The 22,031-nt window shown below is 41.6% G+C and overlaps 1 protein-coding gene across 2 annotated transcripts in view; it reads left to right on the top strand.

Annotated features, from left to right (window-relative positions):
• The window catches only part of stard9.L (StAR related lipid transfer domain containing 9 L homeolog), an 84,190-nt gene extending 62,159 nt beyond the window's left edge, over nucleotides 1-22,031 (top strand). For both annotated transcript variants that reach the window (XM_041573288.1, XM_018231062.2), the window contains 11 exons: nucleotides 2,857-10,827; nucleotides 11,786-11,983; nucleotides 12,497-12,671; nucleotides 14,820-14,969; nucleotides 15,926-16,028; nucleotides 16,122-16,285; nucleotides 18,308-18,372; nucleotides 18,461-18,666; nucleotides 18,969-19,048; nucleotides 20,067-20,225; nucleotides 20,941-22,031. In XM_041573288.1, the coding sequence (XP_041429222.1) occupies nucleotides 2,857-10,827; nucleotides 11,786-11,983; nucleotides 12,497-12,671; nucleotides 14,820-14,969; nucleotides 15,926-16,028; nucleotides 16,122-16,285; nucleotides 18,308-18,372; nucleotides 18,461-18,666; nucleotides 18,969-19,048; nucleotides 20,067-20,225; nucleotides 20,941-21,042 (9,373 nt within the window). In that variant the 3' untranslated portion in view covers nucleotides 21,043-22,031. The remainder of the gene's footprint in view (nucleotides 1-2,856; nucleotides 10,828-11,785; nucleotides 11,984-12,496; nucleotides 12,672-14,819; nucleotides 14,970-15,925; nucleotides 16,029-16,121; nucleotides 16,286-18,307; nucleotides 18,373-18,460; nucleotides 18,667-18,968; nucleotides 19,049-20,066; nucleotides 20,226-20,940) is intronic.

Below are 22,031 nucleotides of genomic sequence, written 5' to 3'. Positions count from 1 at the left end.
TCCAAAATCGCCACTTCCAACTCACAGACCTTCCCCTTGGCCTGAACTCGGCCCCTCGTGTCTTTACCAAGATCATGTCGGTGGCCACTACTCTAATCCGCACCAGGGGGATCTCCATAACTCCTTATCTGGACGATCTCCTGATCAAGGCACCTTAATTTGCAGTGGCCCAGCAGGCGTTGCACTTCACCATGGTTCGATTACAGGAGTTTGGTTGGTTCATCAACCTGGACAAGTCCTCGTTAACACCAAGCCAATCCATGGTCTTCCTCTGGATGCAGTTCAACACCCAGACACAAACTCTCCCAGTGACAAGGTCCAGCATTTGCGGACCCTCGTGCGGTCTCTCCTCTCGAAGTCCCACACCGCGAGATTCTACATGAAGGTGTTGGGAGTCATGGTTTCGATGATAGAATCAGTTCCCTTCACCCAACGTCACCTCAGGGAGCTTCAGTGGAATATTCTTGCGGCCTGGAGGCACAAATCCCTTCTCCTGGAATTTCGTTTATCCCGCAGGACTCGAGTCTCTCTTCTCTGGTTGATGCAAACCAGTCACCTGACCAGGGGCAGACCCCTAGGGGATCCACAATGGTGACTGCTGACCACAGATGCAAGCCTCTCCGGTTGGGGAGCAGTGCAGAGGGTCGGTCAGCGCAGGGTCGCTGGTCTCTATCGGAACAATGTCTTCACATCAACCTTCTTGAGATACAGGCAATCCGACTCGCCTGTCAGCCATCTTCATTCCAGGTCTCTTAAACTGGGAAGCAGATTATCTCAGCAGACATCCCCAGATCCCTGCGAGTGGCCTGTAAAGGACAACATCTTCCACAAGATCACTCAAAGATGGGGGACGCCAGAGGTCGATCACAATCGTAAAGTTCCTCTCTTCTTTGCAAGGTCCAGGGACCCTCTGGCGGCAGACGCCCTCACCTCTCCCTGGGACTTCCATCTTGCGTTCATTCCAAGAAAGATCAAGAAACTTCAGAGAGAACTCATACTCTCATCCTCATAGCTCCAACATGGCCCCGTAGATCCTGGGTCTAGGATCTAGTACATCTCTCAGTAGAGGAACCTTGGCCTCTCATCCTGGACCTTCTCTCTCAGGGTCCAATCCTTCACCACTGTCCTGCCACCCTCAATTTGATGGCGTGGCTACTGAAACTGCGATCCTAAGACGGAAGGGGTTCTCTGACACTGTCATTCTACCATGCGTGCAGCCCGCAAACCGGTCTCCGCCAAGACGTACCATTGGGTCTGATTCACTTTCCATTGGTGGTGCCAATGTAATGGTTTCAATTCACTGAAGTTTTCCACTCCACTCCTTCTGGCCTTATACAGGAGGGACTGTCCCTGCACATGTCCCTCGGATCACTGAAATCTCAGTTTTCGGCACTTCCATCCTGTTCCAAAGACCTCTCGCCTTGTTCCCAGATGTTAGGATTTTTCTTCAGGGAATGGCCCACATAAAGCGCCCGGTACTTTCACCGGTGCCAAATTGGGACTTAACCCTGGTCCTACGTGCCCTGCAACACGCTCCCTTTAAACCCATGGATTCTATTCCACTTCAGTGGCTCACATGGAAAACAGTTTTTTCTGCTGGCTATTGCCTCAGCACGGAGAGTATCTGAGATCTCTGCCCAATCCTGTAGGTCTCCTCTGTTGACCTTCCACAACGACAGGGCAGTACTTCATACTTCTCCCTCTTTTCTTCCCAAGGTGGTTTCCACTTTCCACCTCAACCAGGAAATTACGATTCCTACCTTCTGCCCATCCCTTTCCAATGCGAAGGAAGCAGCACTGCACACCCTCGACCCCGTTAGGGCCCTCAAGTTTTACCCGCACCGGGTCGAGGACATCCGTCTATCGGACTCCTTCTCCTTAGACCACCATATCCTGATGGATAAAGCAGGCCATCCAGAGATCCTATTCATCACAGGGTCAGGTTCCCCCAGATCAATCTGGACACATTCCGCCAGAGGGCTTTTCGAAAATAAGCCTCAGCGGAACAAGGCTGCAACGTGGACTTCAATCCATACTTTTGCCAAATTTTACCAGTTTGGCACCTTGTGGCATATGACACCCACTATGGCAGGAAGGTACTTCAGGCTGCAGTGGCTGGTTCCACGTAGGCCTCTACTTCCCGCCCTAGATTCAGGGGACAGCTTTGGTACGTCCCCACTGTCCCTGTGTCCCCCAAGCAGACCAAGAGAAAAGGAGATTTTGTGTACTCACCGTTAAATCTCTTTCTCTTCAGTCGCTTGGGGGACACAGGGCTTCCCTCCCTGAATAGAGGCCTTCTCTTGGCTTCAGACTGTTCTTCTTGTAATTAGTTATCAGATTTTCTGTTGATTATTGATAACCTCCTGTTTCTCCTTTGGTACGAACTGAGTGTCTCTGCCTACAGAGGAGGGGTATAGCAGGAGGAGGAGGGGTCAAGTTTCTATTTTTTTTTGTGTCCTGCCTCCTAGTGGTTCCAGCTATACCACTGTCCCTGTGTCCCCCAAGCGACTGAAGAGAAAGAGATTTAACGGTGAGTACACAAAATCTCCTTTTCACTTATTTTAGTAATTATCCTGCCACATGTACCCAACTGACCTTCATATCCAGAGCTCTGTTACCCAGCCAGTGATGATTGGCACGAAATGTGCCTTAATGCCAAGTGCACCATTGGCTGAATACAGCTGTGTGACACACACATTCTTGCAGAACTAAAATCTCGGATTGCTGTATTGAATAGTATTTATTAATTACAAGTATTTGGTAGGGAACATGAACATGCACATTTTGGTTTGTTTAAGCATGGAGCAGCAATCCTGTTGTATCCTAATTTTATTTTCTGCTTTTATATTTCTACAGTACTCTGAAAAGAAAATGTGCGCCAGCTGTATCTCTACACAGTAATAAGCCATCTGAAGAGCAGAAGCCAAGGCGTGCGGTGTCAGTAGAATGTCTCTCTTCAACCTGCTGTAGTGGATTACTAAGCGAGACCCCAAATTATGACCAATGCACTGTACAAGGAGCAGAGAAGCACCCATTTGTTTCTGTTACAAATCAGAATAAAACAAGCACTTATGGGAAATTTGTACTCGCATACACACAAATGAGCAAGAAGCGGCAAAAAATGGATAAATCCGGTAGCAGGTCTAAATCTATTTCAAAAACCACTGAACCTCTAAAGAAAAGAAATTCACGAATACCCATAACCACTGCAAATAGTGAAACCAAACTGAAACCCTTTAAAAGCTCTCCTCAACAGACGCTTGAGAGCCGCAGAAAGAGCTTTGTGCAGGAAAACAAAACCACGTTGGAGAAGAATGAAGCCACGGGAAAACAAAAAAATACCAAAAATATTCAAAAAACTGTTCCTCCTGGAAAGAGATTTGCTGAAAGGTCATCCAGCACTCTTAAAGGATCCAAAAGAGAGGCAGATTCATGTTTGCCGAATAGTCATAAGAAACCAGCAAATGAGTTTTCCAAAATAAGTTCATCTACTGACAGCATTAATACACTAAGCAGGCCTACCACAACCCATGCAATTGACAAAAGATGGCAAAGCACAGAAAGACTCAGTAGAGGGCTCCTAAAGCCAAAGGAAGTGCTCCTGCAAGACTGGAAGGAGGATGATGAAACTGGCTCTTCAGACAGTGAAAGCTTCTATTCTGTGGATTCCCTTTCATCCGCTTATGGCTATGCCTTAACTAAAGAGCTTCACCTGAAAGGGCCAGGAATTAAGAAAAATGTTACTTCTCAAAATAATTCAGACAGTGAGGATAGTGAAATATCCCAGGACTCCCTGGCAGAAAGAGGCACCAAAAAGGAGAAGCCAAATAGGAGGAGGTTTAATAATTATAAGACTGTTCTTACACCTTGTAGTTCTTCCAAAGATATGATTGAAGATCCAAACCCTTCACCTGTAGTCATGGGTACCTCTGTCACAACTGGGCTTTCAAAAAGCTTTTCTCTTGATAGTTTGGCTGATGCAGAAGACGTCCCTGAAATGGATTCGTCTGAAGAGATGCCTGCAGAGATCTTCTGGAAGCTACAAAGCCCTAGGATCTTGGGGTTACACACAGATGATCAGAACAATATTGGTTTCCCTCAAGCAGAAAATCGTTCTGATAAAGGACTCGGCAGCTCTTTTTACTTAAATGTGAATCCACTGTTTGCTTTAGATTGTAGTGATTCCATTTTAAGTAGAAGCGATGTCATTCATGTCCAGGCCCAAGCCAATGTAGAGGATGCGGTATCTGAAAAGTTAGAGAACAGTTGCCCTCCTGTACTTGTGGCAAGTTCTCTTTGGGAAAGTCAAGACTGTACAATCACAACAGCAAATAATACATGTGAAGATTCAAAGACTGAATTTCCCAATCAGTTATCCACTAAATATTCTACTATTAAAAATGAGCCAGAAAATGTTGATTCAAATCGTATGTTTACAATATCACCCCAAGATACAACGCTACTAAACGAAAAAATTCAAAGTCCTATTGAAAGAACTGTGGAGGAAACTAGTGTGAACATACCCCTGCTAAATAAGAATGAAGAGTCAGAATCAACTGTACCTGAATTCACCACTGAGCAAAGAGAAAATGGCTGTCAGATTCTTGATGCTGCTGCCAATCCTGATTTTAAGGACTTACAATATTTAGGTCCTTTAAAAGATCAACTGAACGCTGGAGAAAATGTAATATTAAGGTGCTCTGTCAAAGATGAATCAAGGGCTTTGAAGGATCCACACATTTCTGTAGGTCTCCTGACTGCAAACAATGAGGATTCTGCAGGACTGGCAGCAACCACTGGAAAACTGAAAGCAGGGATGGTTAAAGAGATACTTCCTACACGGCTGAAAATGACAATTGTGAATGCAAAAAAATCTCCAAAGAAAATGAAATTAATGAGGAATAAAGACACAGAAGAAATGATGCTGCAAATGAAACAGAACGATGGTCTGACTCATGGTGCAAGTTTGGATAAGAATGAAAAATGTGAAACAGGTCCTTTTTCTTTACATGTCACTCAGGGAAACTGGGATACAAGCCACTGCAACCATAGTACTACTGAAAAAACATTTGATCAGCAGGCTGATCAAGACACTAAAGTAGCAAAACCAATGCCTAACTGTGAGCAGTTTAAGCACACTGACAATTTAGAGACATTATTTAACCATACAATGTCAAAAGTTTTAGAGGAGGACAAACGAGAAAACTTTAAAATGGAGCCTTCTCCTCCAACTAGTGTGGATCCAGAAGGTGCTAAAATGGAAGCACATTCTGACACTTTCGACCCTCACAAATTAATACCATCATCCGTCCATACGCCACTCCATGTAGAACTTGACATAAATGCCAATACAAAAAACTGTGAAAAATATGTGATTGAAAATGATGAATGTGATAACGGTATAACTGAAAGTAGAGAGAGACCCAATGAAAGATCAGGCAGCACTGGAGTAGAACGAATTGTGATTGTTCCAGGTAATCATCCTCATTTTGCTGTTGATTCTTGTGTCAATAAACTTAGCAAATGTCCATCTCTGACACAAGACAAGATCACATCAGTTGATATGACAATGGGATCAGTAGAAAAGAATACGGAAGACAACGCACCAAGACTGCATGAACCAAAGTCAACCAACAATTTATTAATAACTAATAGTGGGGACTTGAATTTCAATCAATTATCATCAAGGTTAAGCCAGGCAAATGATAATAGCTTTATTACATATGTTAGTCTTAAAGATGCTGAAAAGGAAAGTGGAAAAGATGGTGCTATACGTCCAGAAAATGTGAGCGTTGTATCAATTGAAAGTGACCATTGTTTCACATTATCTTCTCCTGCTATTTCCAGAGATACTTTAAACAGCAATGTGTCTAGCACAAGCCTGTCTGACCAAGGTATGTTTCAGGGAACCTTTTCTTTAATAAAGAGTATAGACAGTAGTCTCCTGCCGAGCTTTAATGAGGGGGCATGTATTCAAGTCGATAATAATATGGAAAACATAGTAAAACATGAAAAAGACAATATTTATAGGCAACATGATGCTGACATTCCTATACATTTTGAAAATGTAAGTAAGGAAAGGAGAGAGAAAATCTTGGATGGAGGGGCAGCCACCGAACAAAAAATATCATCTGCAAAAAGTACATATGGGCAAATAGCACCAATCAGAAACCACTCTTCTGTTCCTGAAGAAATGACTAGCTCTGTTAAAAATAAACAGGACAATGCTACTGTGGCTACAAAGAAGGCAAGTACACTGGAGAAAATGGGCACTTTGATAAGTAAGGGAGAAATGGAAATGGCTGACAGTATGTCTTACACACTCCATAGCACCGATGGCACCCAAGATTGGCAAAATGATGGGATGAAAGCATCAGCGGAAACGACTCTAGAAGTTTCTGGACATCTTTGCTCCAAAATGAATGACTTATCACAAACACATAATAAGAATTCAGTTGCATGTGGGAAACTGGAATTCCCTTCAAAAAACTACAGAGACAAAAACAATATGGAGAATCAAAGCTCTTCAGATGACATCAATGCACTGTGGGCCAGCGGCTCTGCCAATAATCCACTATATCAAGATGTCCAGTGTTTCCCTGTCCCAAATATCTGTGAATCTGGGGAAAAAACAAGCAATGGAATAACCAGTAGCTGTAGCTCAAGGTCTGGGAATAGAACCAACCCTGCAGAAGATGTTAGGAATGCAGGTTTGGTCCTTCCCTACTATGAAGCCGTATTGCAGAATGAACTATTGAATGAAGCAAAGAACACTGCAGATAAAATATTAAATTCTGAGCCTTTTATGAAAAAAGGTAAAGCTGAAGCCAGCCCAGTTAGTTCAGAAAACAATAAAAGTTGTTCTGGTGCAAAAAGTCTTGTAAAACCACAAGTGCAATGTTCCATACAGCTAGACATACACAGCACTTGTGCAAATGCTCCTAGTGAAACTAGAACCCCTTCCATCCCCACTGATGCTACATTTATGTTTGAGGGAGCAAGTGTACCTGTCATTCCAAATAATACTTCACACTTTGTTTATGGAAATGAATCTTGTGTAGATAAACCTCTGGAGAAGGGGGCCAGTTCACAAGACATACCTAAAAGGACACCATTCATTTCCCAACAACATTCTTCTTGTCCAGCTAAAAATTCTGAACTGCTTTCTAAAAACAATAAGTTAGAACCTGATAGTAGCAGCAAATTAAGATATTTTCAAAGCAGGACAGGAGATGAACATTCAGTATCCAGTTCAATAGTCTCTGAGGCTTGCAACAAGGATGGTAAGAGTCACAGAAATGCACATGACACAACAATGGCATTTAAAAGGAAAGAACGTATCAAGGACAAAAGCAGAGCTTCTGAAGACCCCTTGGTATATCTATTGCAAAGTGCTGTAACCATACAAGACAATTTAGAGGCTGAGAAAATGACATACTTGACCTATAATCCTGAGTATATATCTAATAGTAAGGTAGAAAATACAGTTAATCACTGTAAGCACCTTTTACATGAACAGGAGATGGATCCATGTACAGTGAGCAACTCAAATAAAGCAGTAATAAGTTGTTCCACTTTGGGAAATGACACATCATTTTCCATATCATGTCAGACACCTTCTTGTGCATCTGTGTGTGATGAGAAACTAACTGCCAGCGCAGAATGTGCGCATCAGCCTCGACAAGAGAGAAAAGAGGTTGGAAGAGATGATGAGAGAAGAGAAATGATGGGCAGGGTTTCCCCAAACACAATGAATAACATTGAGTTTATGTGTACTGACCAAGATTTAACTGGGGAATCCATAAACAGGGAAACCGATGTACTGTTAGGCAAAGAACTCGTGAAACTCTCAAAAAGGTCTCTTGAATACCAGCAAATGCACACTGATTGCAACCTTAGTAAGACTGAGGAGCAGTATATTGGAAGAGATAGGAGTGTCTCTTTGCCAGCAACTTTAAGTGTCCCTTTAGACAGTAACCAGTCTTCCTATTTGAAACTAGAATGTTCAGATGTAAACGTGCCTAAGGGTCATTGTCTGAGCTCCAGTAAAAATCCAGGCCCTGGACACACACAGCCACTTAAACGCAGATTATCTACTCCTACAAACCACAAAAATTCTAACGGTAAACAATTAATATGCTCTAATGCCGATTCACTAGAATATCTCAATGCATATCCTACCTTTAATCAGTCCAACAGTGTATTTCCTGATATAAAAGTGATATCAACGGAGAATGAAATTGAACGTACGAAATCAAAAGTGGAGTACCAAGCGCATGCACAATACGTTGGTTCTCCAAGTCTTTCCACTAATCCCAACAGTAACCAAAATAGGCCCCCGATCACAAAGGAATCACCATCAGTATTTAGAAGCAATGCAAGTTGTATATTTCAAGAGGTTCCGTCAAAGGCAAAGCAATCAGACCAAGTGATGACAGAAAATAAAGAGATAATGCGCTTCTCATCAAGCGACATAAATCCCTTTGTTCACTCATGGCAGCTAGATGGGAGTGGGAAAGGCAGGTTGAAGCAGTGCGTATTTAACAGCACAAGTGATGTTTCTTGCAGCAAATTCCAAGAACAAATAATGAGATGCTCCAGCGTTGACGAAGGTTTAAATGCTCACGTTTCTCCTTTCCACTCACATCTTAGTTCATATGCAAATGCTAAAATGGCATCTAGCACTATAAGCAGCACTGAAGACGTGCAAATCAGGAACAACACCACACAAGATTTCCAATCCACCAATTCACTAGATGGTTCTTCATACTATTATCCACTGTCTGATGAAGTGGCTGCCTTAAGCTACGACTGTGGACCACAGCATAACCGTTCATATGAATTAAAGCCAAAATCCGAAAACTGCTCTGTGCAGGTAGATGAAATCATGGTCTTGTATACTTCAGAGTCTGAGACATGCAATGATGATAACATAAAGGTGAAATCGGAGCAAGGAACACAAACAAAGGGTAGGTACAGAAGATTAAATCGACACCAGAGAAGCCATACAGATGTGTCATCTATAAAAGTTACACAGTGTAGAAACCACAGACCGGCTTCATGGTCAAACATGCAGAATATGTCCCTTCATTTATCCCAACTTTTGTATGAGACTTCTGAACTGCTTGGAAACTTCTCAGAACACGATAGTGGCCATATGCACTTTCACACAAATTCGACAGAAAAAGCGGTGAATAAGGCAACGAGAGATTCATCCACCCAGACTACTGTAGACAGAGGCATTCAGACCGATTGTCAAGTATCTATTTGCACACAGAATAAGGACAATGAAAAGGAAAAACTAGGATCAAATATAATTGTTACAAGCTCCCAGACCCAACACCAAAGGAACCAAGAAAAACAAATTGCTCATGACGCCTCAATCGCTAAGACACAGAGCCTTCCAAATTTGCATGATGGTTGTTCTTGTGAGCAACGTGGTCCATTGTACAGCTCAACACATTTTAGAACATCAACCCCATTCCTGGCTCATGTGCCTTCTGGTATATCTCCATCATCTTATGCTACAAGGCCTTCTTCCTTTTCCCCTTTTTCAGAAAACTCCCCCAGTGAAGGCTCATGTACAGAAGTTGGAGGCTCAGAATGTAGTACCACTCGAAAGTTATACAACGTTGAACACAACGCTACAGAGAAACTGTCTGAAAGAAGTAACATTGGTGAAGGCACTGTTATGGTTGATAGAGCCACCTCACCCATTCTAACTCTTAAAGCAAGTAAAAAGTCTCTTCACAAACACACAGTGGCACCAACTTTAAATAGCCAGAACATGGTGAAAGTTCTCCGGCACAGAAGTCCAAAAGAACGTGGTTCTTCTCAAACAGTATCTGATAGCGAAAATGCCAGCTCTCAGAGCGGCTCAGAAAATGCAAATCCATTCAGAATGCCATGCGGCAGTCAGTTCAAAGACTCAGCACGGAAAAGACTGAAAGAAGAATATATGCAACCATACCGATTCAAAAGTGAAGACTGCATTGTAAGAGAAGAGCATCCTTTCCACCGGAACCGTTCCAGTAGCATCTCTGAACTGTCCAGTATTGGAAGGCCATCCAGGGACTATAACTTATTCGCCTTAAAAAGACGAGATAAAGCCGATGGCACCTCAGCAACAGCTTTAAATGCACAGCACCCCTTGGGAAGGTCTCCATCTCTCGAAAACCTCTCTCCAGTCAAACATCAAGCTCCAAACAGAATTGTCCAAAGAAAAAGATACTCCATGGTTGATAATGGATTTGGCAGCAACTCCATGACATCCAGTAACTTGTTGCTTAAAGATAAAAGCCATACCATTTCTATATCAGAAGCAAGTAATGTCCAGGAGGATGAACTTTCTGTTGTAGAAAGTGAATCCAACACAGATATTCTTCTTAATACAGATTCCCCAATTGGCATGAGTAGGAAGTCTCACAATTACACGCTACAGGATTTACCCATACATAACAAATTTAGCAACTGGTCTGGTGTTCAGTGCACTCCTTCCAGACTCTTACCTGGAAGCCCTGCTCAACTAAGCCTTAGAGACAGTCCTACTAAAACAGAATACTCTATGCAAAAAGAAGAGCAAGAGCACTCCGCTAGCACTGTGTGTGAAAGCAGGACTCAGGAGATAGAGAGGCTGCAGAGAGAGCGTGCTGAAATTATGTCCGGGATTCATCTGGAGTTGAACCTGCAGCCTCTCACTGTACAGCTTGCAGAAGCAAAGCTTAGCTATGGCATTGGTGAAACAGACGCACTACTGAGGGTTATGCAGAATGGAACGACTGATGATAAAAAAGACATCATGTCCCTGAAGAAACAACTCTACGACAGGTAAGGATTGGGGGACACCAGATGCTATGTTAGTTGTTGCTTTAAAGTGTTTTATTGTAAAAACATGGGGTGATATCCTATGTTCCTAGTATATACCCCTCACCTGTGTGTGTGTGGCCTACTACTTCACAAATGAACTCTCTTGTTCCTAAATATTTCTGCTTTACAGTTCACTGTTGACCAGGACGTTATGAGATCAACTGTAACCTGGGCACTATCCGGCAGTCTGTAAGATTTGCCTGCGTCTGCATGGGTTTCCTCTCAAAACCTCTACTCTAATACCCCAAAAACATAAAGGAGGGTTAATTGGCCCCAATTTTTAGAATATAAATGCTGAATCACGTGTCAGTGCTGTATAGTAACAATATACAGGTATGGGATCTGTTATCCAGAATGCTCGGGACCTGGGGTTTTCCAGATAACAGATCTTTCCGTAATTTGGGTCTTCATGCCTTAAGTCTACTAGAAATTCATTTAAATATTAAATAAACCCAATAGGCTGATTTTGCTTCCAATAAGCATTAATTACATCTTAGTTTGGATCAAGTACAAGCTACTGTTGTATTATTATGGAGAAAAAGGAAATAATTTTTAAAAATTTTGATTATTTGGATAAAATGGAGTCTATAGGAGACAGCCATTCCATAATTCGGAGCTTTCTGGATATCGGGTTTCCGGATAAGGGATCCTATACCTGTATTGTATTGTATTTCAAGTGTGGCAGCAGTAACTGCACTGTTTGCCCTTTTCAAAGGGACGGTAACTGTGTCTGATGGATGTTTTGCTAAGTAAAGCCATGCAGCCATACTACAATTCTCCATTCGAGTACGGCCAGTCGTGATGTTTGTGTTGGTCACGTGCTCAGCAGTGTATTTTATGTTTGAAGAGAGTGTGTGCCCCATGCACTGCATATCAGGGTTTCAGCTAAACCAATAGCTCAAGCTTTCTTGTCTTTCAGGCACATGAAAGAAATCGAAGGCCTGCGAAAGGAAAGAGAGGACCGGCTGCAGATTTTCAGAAGGAGTCGAAGCCTTAGTCCACAAAAACAACTGAGTGCATCCCAAGGATCTCTTGCATCGCTGCGGGAGTCAGACTTGCCAAGCCGTCGCAGGGAATACCTACAGCAGCTAAGAAAAGATGTGGTGGACCACACCAGGTCAGAACGATGTCCAGTGTGTGCCTGGAACATATTATTACACATCTATATAGGAAGAATGGGGCACATCTACACTAAGCAAATGGCTAGATGCCGCAAGGTATCTTCCAAAGTAGTAGTAACCTCAGCACACCTGAGAGCTAGCACACACATTGAGGCCAAATATGCGCAACTAATTGGGTTACTTCACTGTTCACCATTGTACTGCCAGCAGTAAGTGGGCCATGTTTGTCCCAATGAGGGACCTCTCAGGCAAATACAAAAATGCATAAAATATGGTCTGTAGTAGTGCATGCAACCCCTATTAGACAAACTGAAAAATTGGAGCTGTGAGGCTGAGTTGAAATGCTTTTTCCAGGCACCAGATTTGGGTAGGCCAAAACCAACAGATAGGGAGTCCCTGTGCCGATAGGAAACCCATGTTTGATGTTACGTTTACTCGCTAACCTGTAGGCTTGAAGTTATGGATGTTACAATTTATTTCTCATAGCTGGTTTGTTATATTAACTGTAGATTTCAAGAACCGAAGAAGGGGCCGACTCAGTGTCCCTCTGAGATTGAGCTGATGCTGAAAGACTACCAGAAGGCTCGGGAAGAGGCAAAGAGTGAAATAGCACGAGCAAGGGATAAACTCAGAGAGAGAGCTGAACTGGAGAGAAAGAGACTGCAGCAGAGCTGTCTGATAAAGGTGTGTTCAGTATCAATTATGAATCTTTTACAAATATGTATGGATATGTATAAAGCTGACTATAACATGTCAGACATATAGAAATAAAAGGAAGATTGCATTCATATTGCTCCAGGGCATTCATACACACATTCCTGCCTAACTGTACTTCAGGTGCCCCCCTCCCCCCCATCCACTGCTTTGAGCCCCCTTAGAGGGTCAGACCGCCAACATGTGATATGGCTGATCTATTCATACACTGCAAATTTTCTACATGGGTCTGACTATTAACGGGGAATATATGGTATTTGAATCTTTACAATCTTTATTGTCTGTGGTACATACTGATTCTCTGCCCTCTCATTGATCTTATTTTGCTTCTTTCCACATATGATTCTGTCAATGTAGCGATTGTAGCCTCAAGGAGATGCCATGTTTTAACATAAAAATGACACGACAATTAATTGACCATGCAGGTAATTCTTCGGTTTGTTAAAATGCTTGTGAAGGAGGGGCATTTGTGCCTGTCTTTTGTCTAATGAGAAATGCAGCGGACAAAATGCCCTTTGTGCCTTGCCCTTTAAGGAGTGGGTCCCATTTGCTAGAGAGAAATTTTAGACTGGGTTAACAGTTTAGACAAGGACAATACGGAGTCTTTTAAGTATGTTTTTAGGCTGTTACACATTATTCATTTGACAATGAGGTCAAGTCAGGGCCGGACTGGGAGTAAAAATCAGCCCTGTCAAAAAAATCAAAGCAGCCCACACATAAATGCGTCCTGGTTTTTTACTTATACACATGCATATTTTTTTATATATATATATATATATATATATATATATATATATATATATATATATATATATATATATATATATATATATATATATATATATATATATATATATATAAAAAAATATGCATGTGTATAAGTAAAAAACCAGGACGCATTTATGTGTGGGCTGCTTTGATTTTTTCATCTATCTATATCTCTCCATATATATATATATAATATGCAGGAAATTATGGCAAAAAGAAAAAGGGTCCTTATTCAGCTCAACGTTTCGAGCCCGCACAGGGCTCTTCATCAGGAGTATATAACAAAATATTATGTACTCCTGACGAAGAGCCCTGTGCGGGCTCGAAAAGTTGAGCTGAATAAAGAACCTTTTTGTATTTACTAAACAAATCCTATTATATATATATATATAAAATTATGATAAGGACCAGAACTCGGTTTTCAAAAATCACGATAAAACCGATAATTTTCATAATTATCTACATATTATTTGACCAAGCACCCGGAAAATGGAAATATTGTTTGAAATTTGTTTGATTCACAAAGAATTGGAGTGCGGGTCTTTTCAACTAAATTGTATATATTTAGTTTGACCCTGCACCTGTACACATCAGTGAAAGACTGGTTTTCAAGTGCAGCTGCTTAATAATGAATAGACAGATAGACAGACAATAAAAAGATAGATAGATAGATATAGACAGTCAGACGGACAGACAATTATGAAAAGGACCAGCACTCCATTTTCAAAAATCACAATAATTTATTGTAGTGTAAATATACATACTTGGTAAAAGTGAGAGAGTAAATTAACAGTGGCAGATAGTTATAGTTTGAGGCGAAAAAAGCTTTAGTCTTTTGCACTATTCTCCAGGCACGCAGTTTGGCTGGGGGGGGGAGTTTGAGAGCAGAGGGGGAATCTGGAAAACAGCCAGCCACAAACTTACCCAGTTTTTTCAGAGCCCAGATCAGTATGAGGCTGTCTGCAGCTGTTTGGTTGTTCTGGCGCTCGTTTGCTCTTCCCTGACAGAGGAACATCACAGGCAGGAGGCGGGCCTCACATTGGAGAGGATCCCGGCAAACTTCTGTCACAGTGTGCACGAAGAAATATGCTGCTCCTGGGTCCTAATGGTGAGCGATCTGCCGGCCCTGTGCTCCCCCTCACTCAGTCTGAGCAGCAGCCAGCAGGGCAGTCCTAAACCTTACAAAACAGGCGCAATGTTTAATTAGTGCTGCATCTATTCAGGGAGCGGGCAGCCCACTTAAACAGAGGCTAGAGCAGCCCTTCGGGCAAATGCCCGATCTGATACATTACCAGTCCGGGCCTGGGTCAAGTCATGTGTTTGTGAACTAATATTGTCCTGTCTTTATAGGAGGACACAAAACTGAAATCCCTGATGAGCACCAGCACTTTATGCACAAGTTCCAACCTCAGCCTGTCCTCAGGTCCCACCTCTGGCTACAACAGCAGCGTCACAGCTACACAGGACAAGAGAAGCCATCAGGATCTCAATGAAACAAAGGTGGGCATGGCCTCTTGCCTATTTAGCCTTATTATAGGCCTTTACGTTCTATCAGCAGCTCCCGGCATCTCCTGTCAGCTCAGCATTATGTCAAGTTTCTTCTTTCTTTTTTCAAATATCTGAAAAACAAACCACAGCTTATCATATTGTACCAAGTGTGTGTTTATGCCTTGTAAAACACTGGACACAAACAGGAGAACAAGTAATGGAAATTAAACAATGATAACTATTAAATGCATAAGTGCTAGGGATTTCCACACACTGTAGACAAAAAGTCTTTGGGGCAAATTTACTAAAGGGCGAAGTGTAAATTCGCTAGTGAAGTAGACAGACTCTAGCGGTACTTTGCACCCTTACGCCAGGCAAAGGGCGCAGGGACGTAGCTACGCTAATTCACTAAGTTGCGGATTTTACTGAACGTTACCAGCTCAGACCAGGCGAAGTGCAATAGACTAGATAGAAGTTTCTCTAAAAATAGATGAAATTTTTTCTAAGTCCCAAAAAACGCTGGCGTGTTTTACTTTTTACTGGGTGATAGGCTGAAAAAGATCGAAAATGTTTTTTGGGGTACCCTCCATCCCCCTTACATTTGGCACCTAAACTATACAGTGGGCACATGTGTAGGGCAATATAAGACCTCTATTTAATTTTATTACGTTTCCCTGGCCTTGCGTAGTGTAATGTAGTTGCTGCAGCATACACGTCCATTGTACTTTAACTGCACTCCGTATGCTAATTAGGCATCGCTAGTGTAACTTCGGACTGCTTATTGTATTATCGAAAATTGCAACTTCATAACCGTTCGGTAACCTGTGTGCATCTTCGGATCTTCGTCAATTTGCGCAGCCCTGGCAAAACTACGCCTGACGAAAAGTGGCGAAGCCATCACTAGCGTATTTTCGGCTCTTACTGAATTTGCCCCTTTGTCCCTCAATTTTGCCTCTGTTTCTTACTAGACTTCACCCCGAAAAATGGATCTTGCATCTGGAGTGGCAAGGGGCCGATCAGCAGTCAGGAACTGTCAGCTTGTTACTTCTTCCCAGAGGGAACCTGTCCCTGGTACGTTCAGTATAACATGGGACTCGCTGCTTAAATGGCCATAATAGCTAAAATATCTAGGCAGTTGGACTTTATTCTTTTTCACTTATTTAGATGTGAGGTCTCAGAGCCAGACTCCTGCTGAGGGAAAAGCACCAGGGGACTTGCCTCCTGCCACATCTCATTCCAGCTACACCCCATTCATCTCAGGCCTGTCCCATTCAGTGGTATCATACCAGGATATTGCCAGGCAGCTCCAGACTAGTGCTATAGCAGAGGTGAGTTTCACACCATGTCAACTGCAGGTAAAAACATTGTTATTGGATTTTTTGGTATATATTCATTTCTTTTCCTTTATACTTTTATGCTACTACTGATGATTGTTTTTCCTTGTGTAGTGTACCGCAACAAGCAGACTGCCCAATTTCTTTTGTAATGAAAACCAATAATTCAAAAAAAAAAATTTTTTTCTTTAATGCCACATACAGTATGTTTGGAACCATGATCATTTCCATCACATTCACACTAGTGGAGAAAGAAAAAAATTGCCAGCACACGGTTTGCCTTTAACAATAATTAGTACAAAAAAATGAGGTGTTGGTACCACACTTTGGCCAAAATATGTAAGCTCACGTGCTACGTCAAGGCCCTTCATTGTACACGAGTCCTACACTGTTTGTGAGCATTATAAGTTTGTAGTGCATTTAAAATCAAGTCCCCCAGCAACTAGTGTGACTGAGTAGTAACACCATAGTTCACTTACAATTAGCTCAGAAGCTGTAGTAGGAAAGCAGGAAGCTTTTACATTTTTAGATAAATGCACTACAAACTTAAAATGCAAATAGTTTAGGAAGTCAATTATTCACAGGTGTATGTTTGTTGTCTGGGGCGTTAAAAGCTCCCTGCTTTCCCACTGCTTTGAAATAAGACACACGTCCATCAAGTTTTTAACTATTTTAACCTGCCTAACTGCCAGTTGATCTTGAGGAAGGCAAAAACCCTCATCTGAAACCTCTCCAATTTGCTTCAGGGGGGAAAAAGTTCCTTCCTGACTCCAAAATCAACTTGTACTATGAGCTATCTTCCATAACCCTGTATTCCCTCACTTGCTAAAAAGCCATCCAACCCCTTCTTAAAGCTATCTAATATATCAGCCTATACAACTGATTCAGGGAGAGAATTCCACATCTTCACAGCTCTCACTGTAAAAAAACCCTTCCGAATATTTAGGTGGAACCTCTTTTCTTCTAATCGGAATGGGTGACCTCGTGTCAGCTGGAAAGACCTATTGGTAAATAAAGCATTAGAGAGATTATTATATGATCCCTTTATATATAGTTATATCACCCCTTAAGTGCCTCTTCTCCAGCGTGAACATCCCCAATTTGGCCAGTCTTTCCTCATAGCTAAGATTTTCCATACCTTTTACCAGCTTATAATGCTCACAAATAGTGTAAGACTTGCGTAAAAAGGAAGGGCCTTGACGTGGCACACAGTTTACGCTGGCAAATTTTCTTTCTCTTTGTGTACAAATATTGTCTTTTTATCGTTTATAGCAGCTGATCAACTCCAGTGTGTGGGCTAGACCGAGTACTGGCGCAATAGTGTTTCTAGCAGCTGCTCATTGCTAGTGTGAGTTAGACGAAGCGCTGGCGATTTCTTTCTGTGTTTCACTGACATTCACACTAGTGATGTAGCTAAAAACTGAGCAGGTCTAATCCACTGCAATTAGCAGAGGCTCTTCTCCCCTTCTCAAAGTTAAACTGTGATACTTTCATATCAGGGACCATCACCAACATATTTTTGGATAATAATAACACAATAACTGGTGAGGTAAGTGCCATAGTGTAAGACTTTCCATCTGTTTCCGACTGGTGTTTTAAATGGGAAAAGTAATAGAAAATGTATTGAACTTTCTAAAAATTCCTTTAGTTTCAACGGAATTTGTTGTTGAATAGCATAAAATAAAAAATTGCAGTTATTTGTTATAAGGCTGCTGTATGTGATGGTCAGTAAAGAAAGCAGCCATGCACCACCTTCTTTACTATTCGCTGTATCATGTCATGTAATGGCCCATATATTACATATTTGCTCTCCTAATGAGGCAAGAGTAGACTATATAAGATGATTTATTATGAATTAAGGGGCCCCTTGACCACATGTACAATAAAACTAGTCTTGAACCCATAGTGTGTGCATTGCTTGTGTTCCATGCTTAGTACTGTAACATATACAAATACTATGGGAAGAATAGGTGTGCATTATATTACTGCTCTGCTTAGCTAACATTTTTATTTCAGATAATGGCGGCTTCCTTCAGCAACATAAAGAACCTGTTTGATTACCAGGCAGCAGCTGGATGGATGTAAGACTCGTTTCTCTTGCTTTGTCAATAAAGCGTCAGCATGATGTTCATCTGAGATTTATGCTTTGTGTTTCCTCCATTCTTTTAGCTATCAGTGTACTGAGCGGGACGTACTGGTGTATTACAAGGCTTTCCCATCTGCCACTAAACATGGTTTTCTTGGGGCTGGTGTGATCAGGAGACCACTGCATGATGTGTGGGGTATAGTGAAGGATACGGACACCAGGCATCTCTACGACAACTCCATCCTCACGGCTCAGGTGCATCAGAGAGTCGCCAATAACATCCAGCTCGGTGAGTTATGGCTCAGCTGGGAGTTCGGAAATAAAGCCCCTCTCAGAATGCACGACGACTTATACTGACCCAGTAGAACAATCCAAATGAACAGTGGATTTCTGTATTTGCTGAACTTACTGTAGGGAATTAAACGGGGGGGGGGGGGCTGGATAAGTAGAGCAGTCACGTTATGGTTTGGATTCAAAATATACATCTCAGTGGTTATAAGTATCACAATTATCTTTTCGTTTTTAACTCAATGATAAATCCTTTTTAGTTCTGTAATGTGAATAGGATCGTAACATTTTCATTTCCGTCAGTGTATGTAAGAAGTGATGCGTCACTCTGCTACCTGAAACAACCCAGAGATTTCTGTTGCATCACAGTGGAGTCCAAAGAGGTAAGCGCTGACATTTATATTATACAGACACTAGGTATATTTATCAGAGTCACGTTAGAGATCACCACAGTCCTCTAGAGTGAAATTCTATGGGTATTTATCAAAGGGTGAACTTTCATCCATGGATAAATACTCTTTTAAAAATCCCATAGAAATGAATGTAGAGTGGCAGAATCTCCAGAGGACTGTGGTGATCTCTAACTTCACTCTTTGATAAAATATACCCCATGGAGGGATTCGTTTAGAGGGGCCTGTAACTGTAACCGGGGGGGGGGGGCGCTGTAGCTGCTAATAGTAAATAGTTCTGCTATGGTGACTATAAACACAACAAGCAGGGCAATTTGGTAGCAGCTACTGGTAAGGCAGAGGACATTGAAGTGACCTGGAGACAAATTATTTTAAGGCCCATTTAGGAATTTAAAGATAGGGAACAGTTTTATCTCCCCTTTAAATTAACTTTTTAGTATGATGTAGAGAGTGATATTCTGGGACAATTTGCAATTAGATTTAATTTTTTATTTGTTTCCATTTGGAAATTTTAGCAATCTGGTTTCTAGGGTCCATGCATACCCACTGTATACTGAAATAGGAGAGGGCCTAACTAGAAATATGGGCAATAAAAAATAGCAATAACAATACATTTGCCTTACAGAGCATTTGATGGGGCTAGTGACTTGAAAGCATCAGAAGAAGGAGGCAAATAATTTAAAAAACTATAAAAAAAATTAATAAATAATGAAGACCAATTGAAAAGTTGCTTGGAATTAGTAATTATGACATATTAAAAGTTAACTTAAAAGGGGAACCTCCCCTTTAAGGGAGTGAATGGTAGTGCGTCACTTTCAAACTACATGAACAGCAAGATTCAGACATGGGGGAATAAGAGGAATGTATACTAGAATTTTTGCCAGGACAAATCTTAAAGGAAAAAACTATACCCCCAAAATGAACAATTAAGAACAGATGATTGTGTTCATGATGGATGTGCTGAAAGCCGTGATTTCATGTGTTTTTGCAGGATGCAGGGTACAACTTGTGCTTTCAGTCCGTCTATAGTGAATCCATGCCTCGTCCAAGCAGTGATACAGTGAGAGGAGAGCTCCTCCCAAGTGCCTGGATGCTGCAGCCCGACACCATCAATGGTGAAAATGTCACCAGAGTCATTTATCTATTGCAGGTACCAACTCATTCTCACCATTGTGTACTAAATGCCACACAGCATCAGTCAGCAAATGGATAGGCTCATTTACCAACAATACATGCAAAACTGCTGCTGGTTAATCTACCAGTGAGTAACAATTGCTACTCTAGCTTTAGTGGTTACATTGTTTGAATAATAGAAACAAATGAAACATCCCTGAATCCCTCCAGACACTATTATAACTCCTGGCTCAGTCAACCTCTGTAACCTGCAGCCCTTACTATTCTCCGAGTTGTGTCTGTGAATTATCTACCCACTTAGATGGTAAGCTCTACAGGACAGGGATCTCCATCCTCTTGAGTCAGACTCTTAGCTCTCAGTCTTTAATGTAACTATACTTTGTATTTATTTGTATTATTGTAATGACCCCTGTTTATTCTATTAATGTATATGTTGTTATATATAATATGTTCTTATATATATTATTATTTATGTATAAATGTCATGGCTTCTGTCACACAAGGCTGTTTCTCCTCCTCTGCAGAATTGTAGGCACAGAAAATATATATATTTATTTTTTTCTATGCCTACAATTCTGCAGAGGAGAAACAGCCTTGTGTGACACAAGCCATGACATTTATACAGAGGGTGAGAGGCCAATTGTATACTTGCCATTTTGTCACTAATGGAATGTTGCACACCATGTAACGATATCTATACTTGTCTAACTGTACCTCTCATTCTTTACCAGGTTGATTTTGGAGCACCAGCGGTACCTTCCAGGTTACTTAAAGCGATCTCAAAGCGCCAGCCTCTAGTGATTGCCAGTTTAGCAAGCTTTCTGTCTGTGTGACAAGAGTCTTACCACTAAAACACCCTCTCTGCTTTATTACAACTGACCTGCACATGAGAGTAAGTCCAGTTATGTTTCAGGAAGAGCTTGCATCCGTTTCATTCTCACGTTGAGCTCTATTATTGTGTATATAGAACAAATCCTTCCAGCAACTATGGAAGAACAAACGGCATATTGATCAGAGTGTGTGGCAGCTATGTACATATTCAAGCATGACAATCATTCACTTGGCTTTGTAGTTAAATGATGTTAAGCATAAGCTTCTTTAGCCAAGTCTGGGCCTCCAAAAGGCAAATGTGGCATGTTGGTTGGTAGTCAGGCTCTAAGGCCAGGGCCGGATGATGTTTAGCAATGTGGAGAAGGTGAAGAATCCACTGCCCTGCTACTCCCCTTGCCTTTTCAACTGCAGGTCGATTTTGCTGCAAAATGTCTAGTTTCGGTGCCGAAATCCGCCTGCACCCGAGCAGAAACAATGCTTCCAGATGCCGGCACACCCGGAGCAGAAGAGCAGCGGATTCTCGGCCCTGGCCTTAGACCCCTATGCTGTTGTATTTAAAGGACACATAACACCAAAAAGAAAAGATGTTTGTACGCATTAAAATATAACAGACCTGCACTGGTAAAAGTGTTTTTGCTTTTAGTTCAGAAGAGCATATATACAGTAAATGAGCTGCTGTTAAAGGAGGAAACCATTCAGGTTGGAATTAACTACAGCATACACATTTTCATAGCAAATAAGCCGAATAGAATGAAATGACTTTACACAGGGGTCAATGACTATAGAAAACTCCTATAAAATAGGACATTAAGTGCAAATAAACAGTTTCTCTGTATAAAAAGAAACAATACACATAACTTTGGCTGCAAACAATATGAAGTAAAAAATACTTTATGGTAATACTGGTCCTTTAAAGATCATTTTCATAGGAAAAAGAAGGTACACTTTAGCCAACATGTTAGCTGGTAGCTGTTTGGGTTTCTGCAGAGAA

Source organism: Xenopus laevis, chromosome 8L (assembly GCF_017654675.1).
Source record: "Xenopus laevis strain J_2021 chromosome 8L, Xenopus_laevis_v10.1, whole genome shotgun sequence".
Taxonomy (NCBI): Eukaryota; Metazoa; Chordata; class Amphibia; order Anura; family Pipidae; genus Xenopus; species Xenopus laevis.
This window is presented reverse-complemented; position numbering and strand designations above follow the sequence as displayed.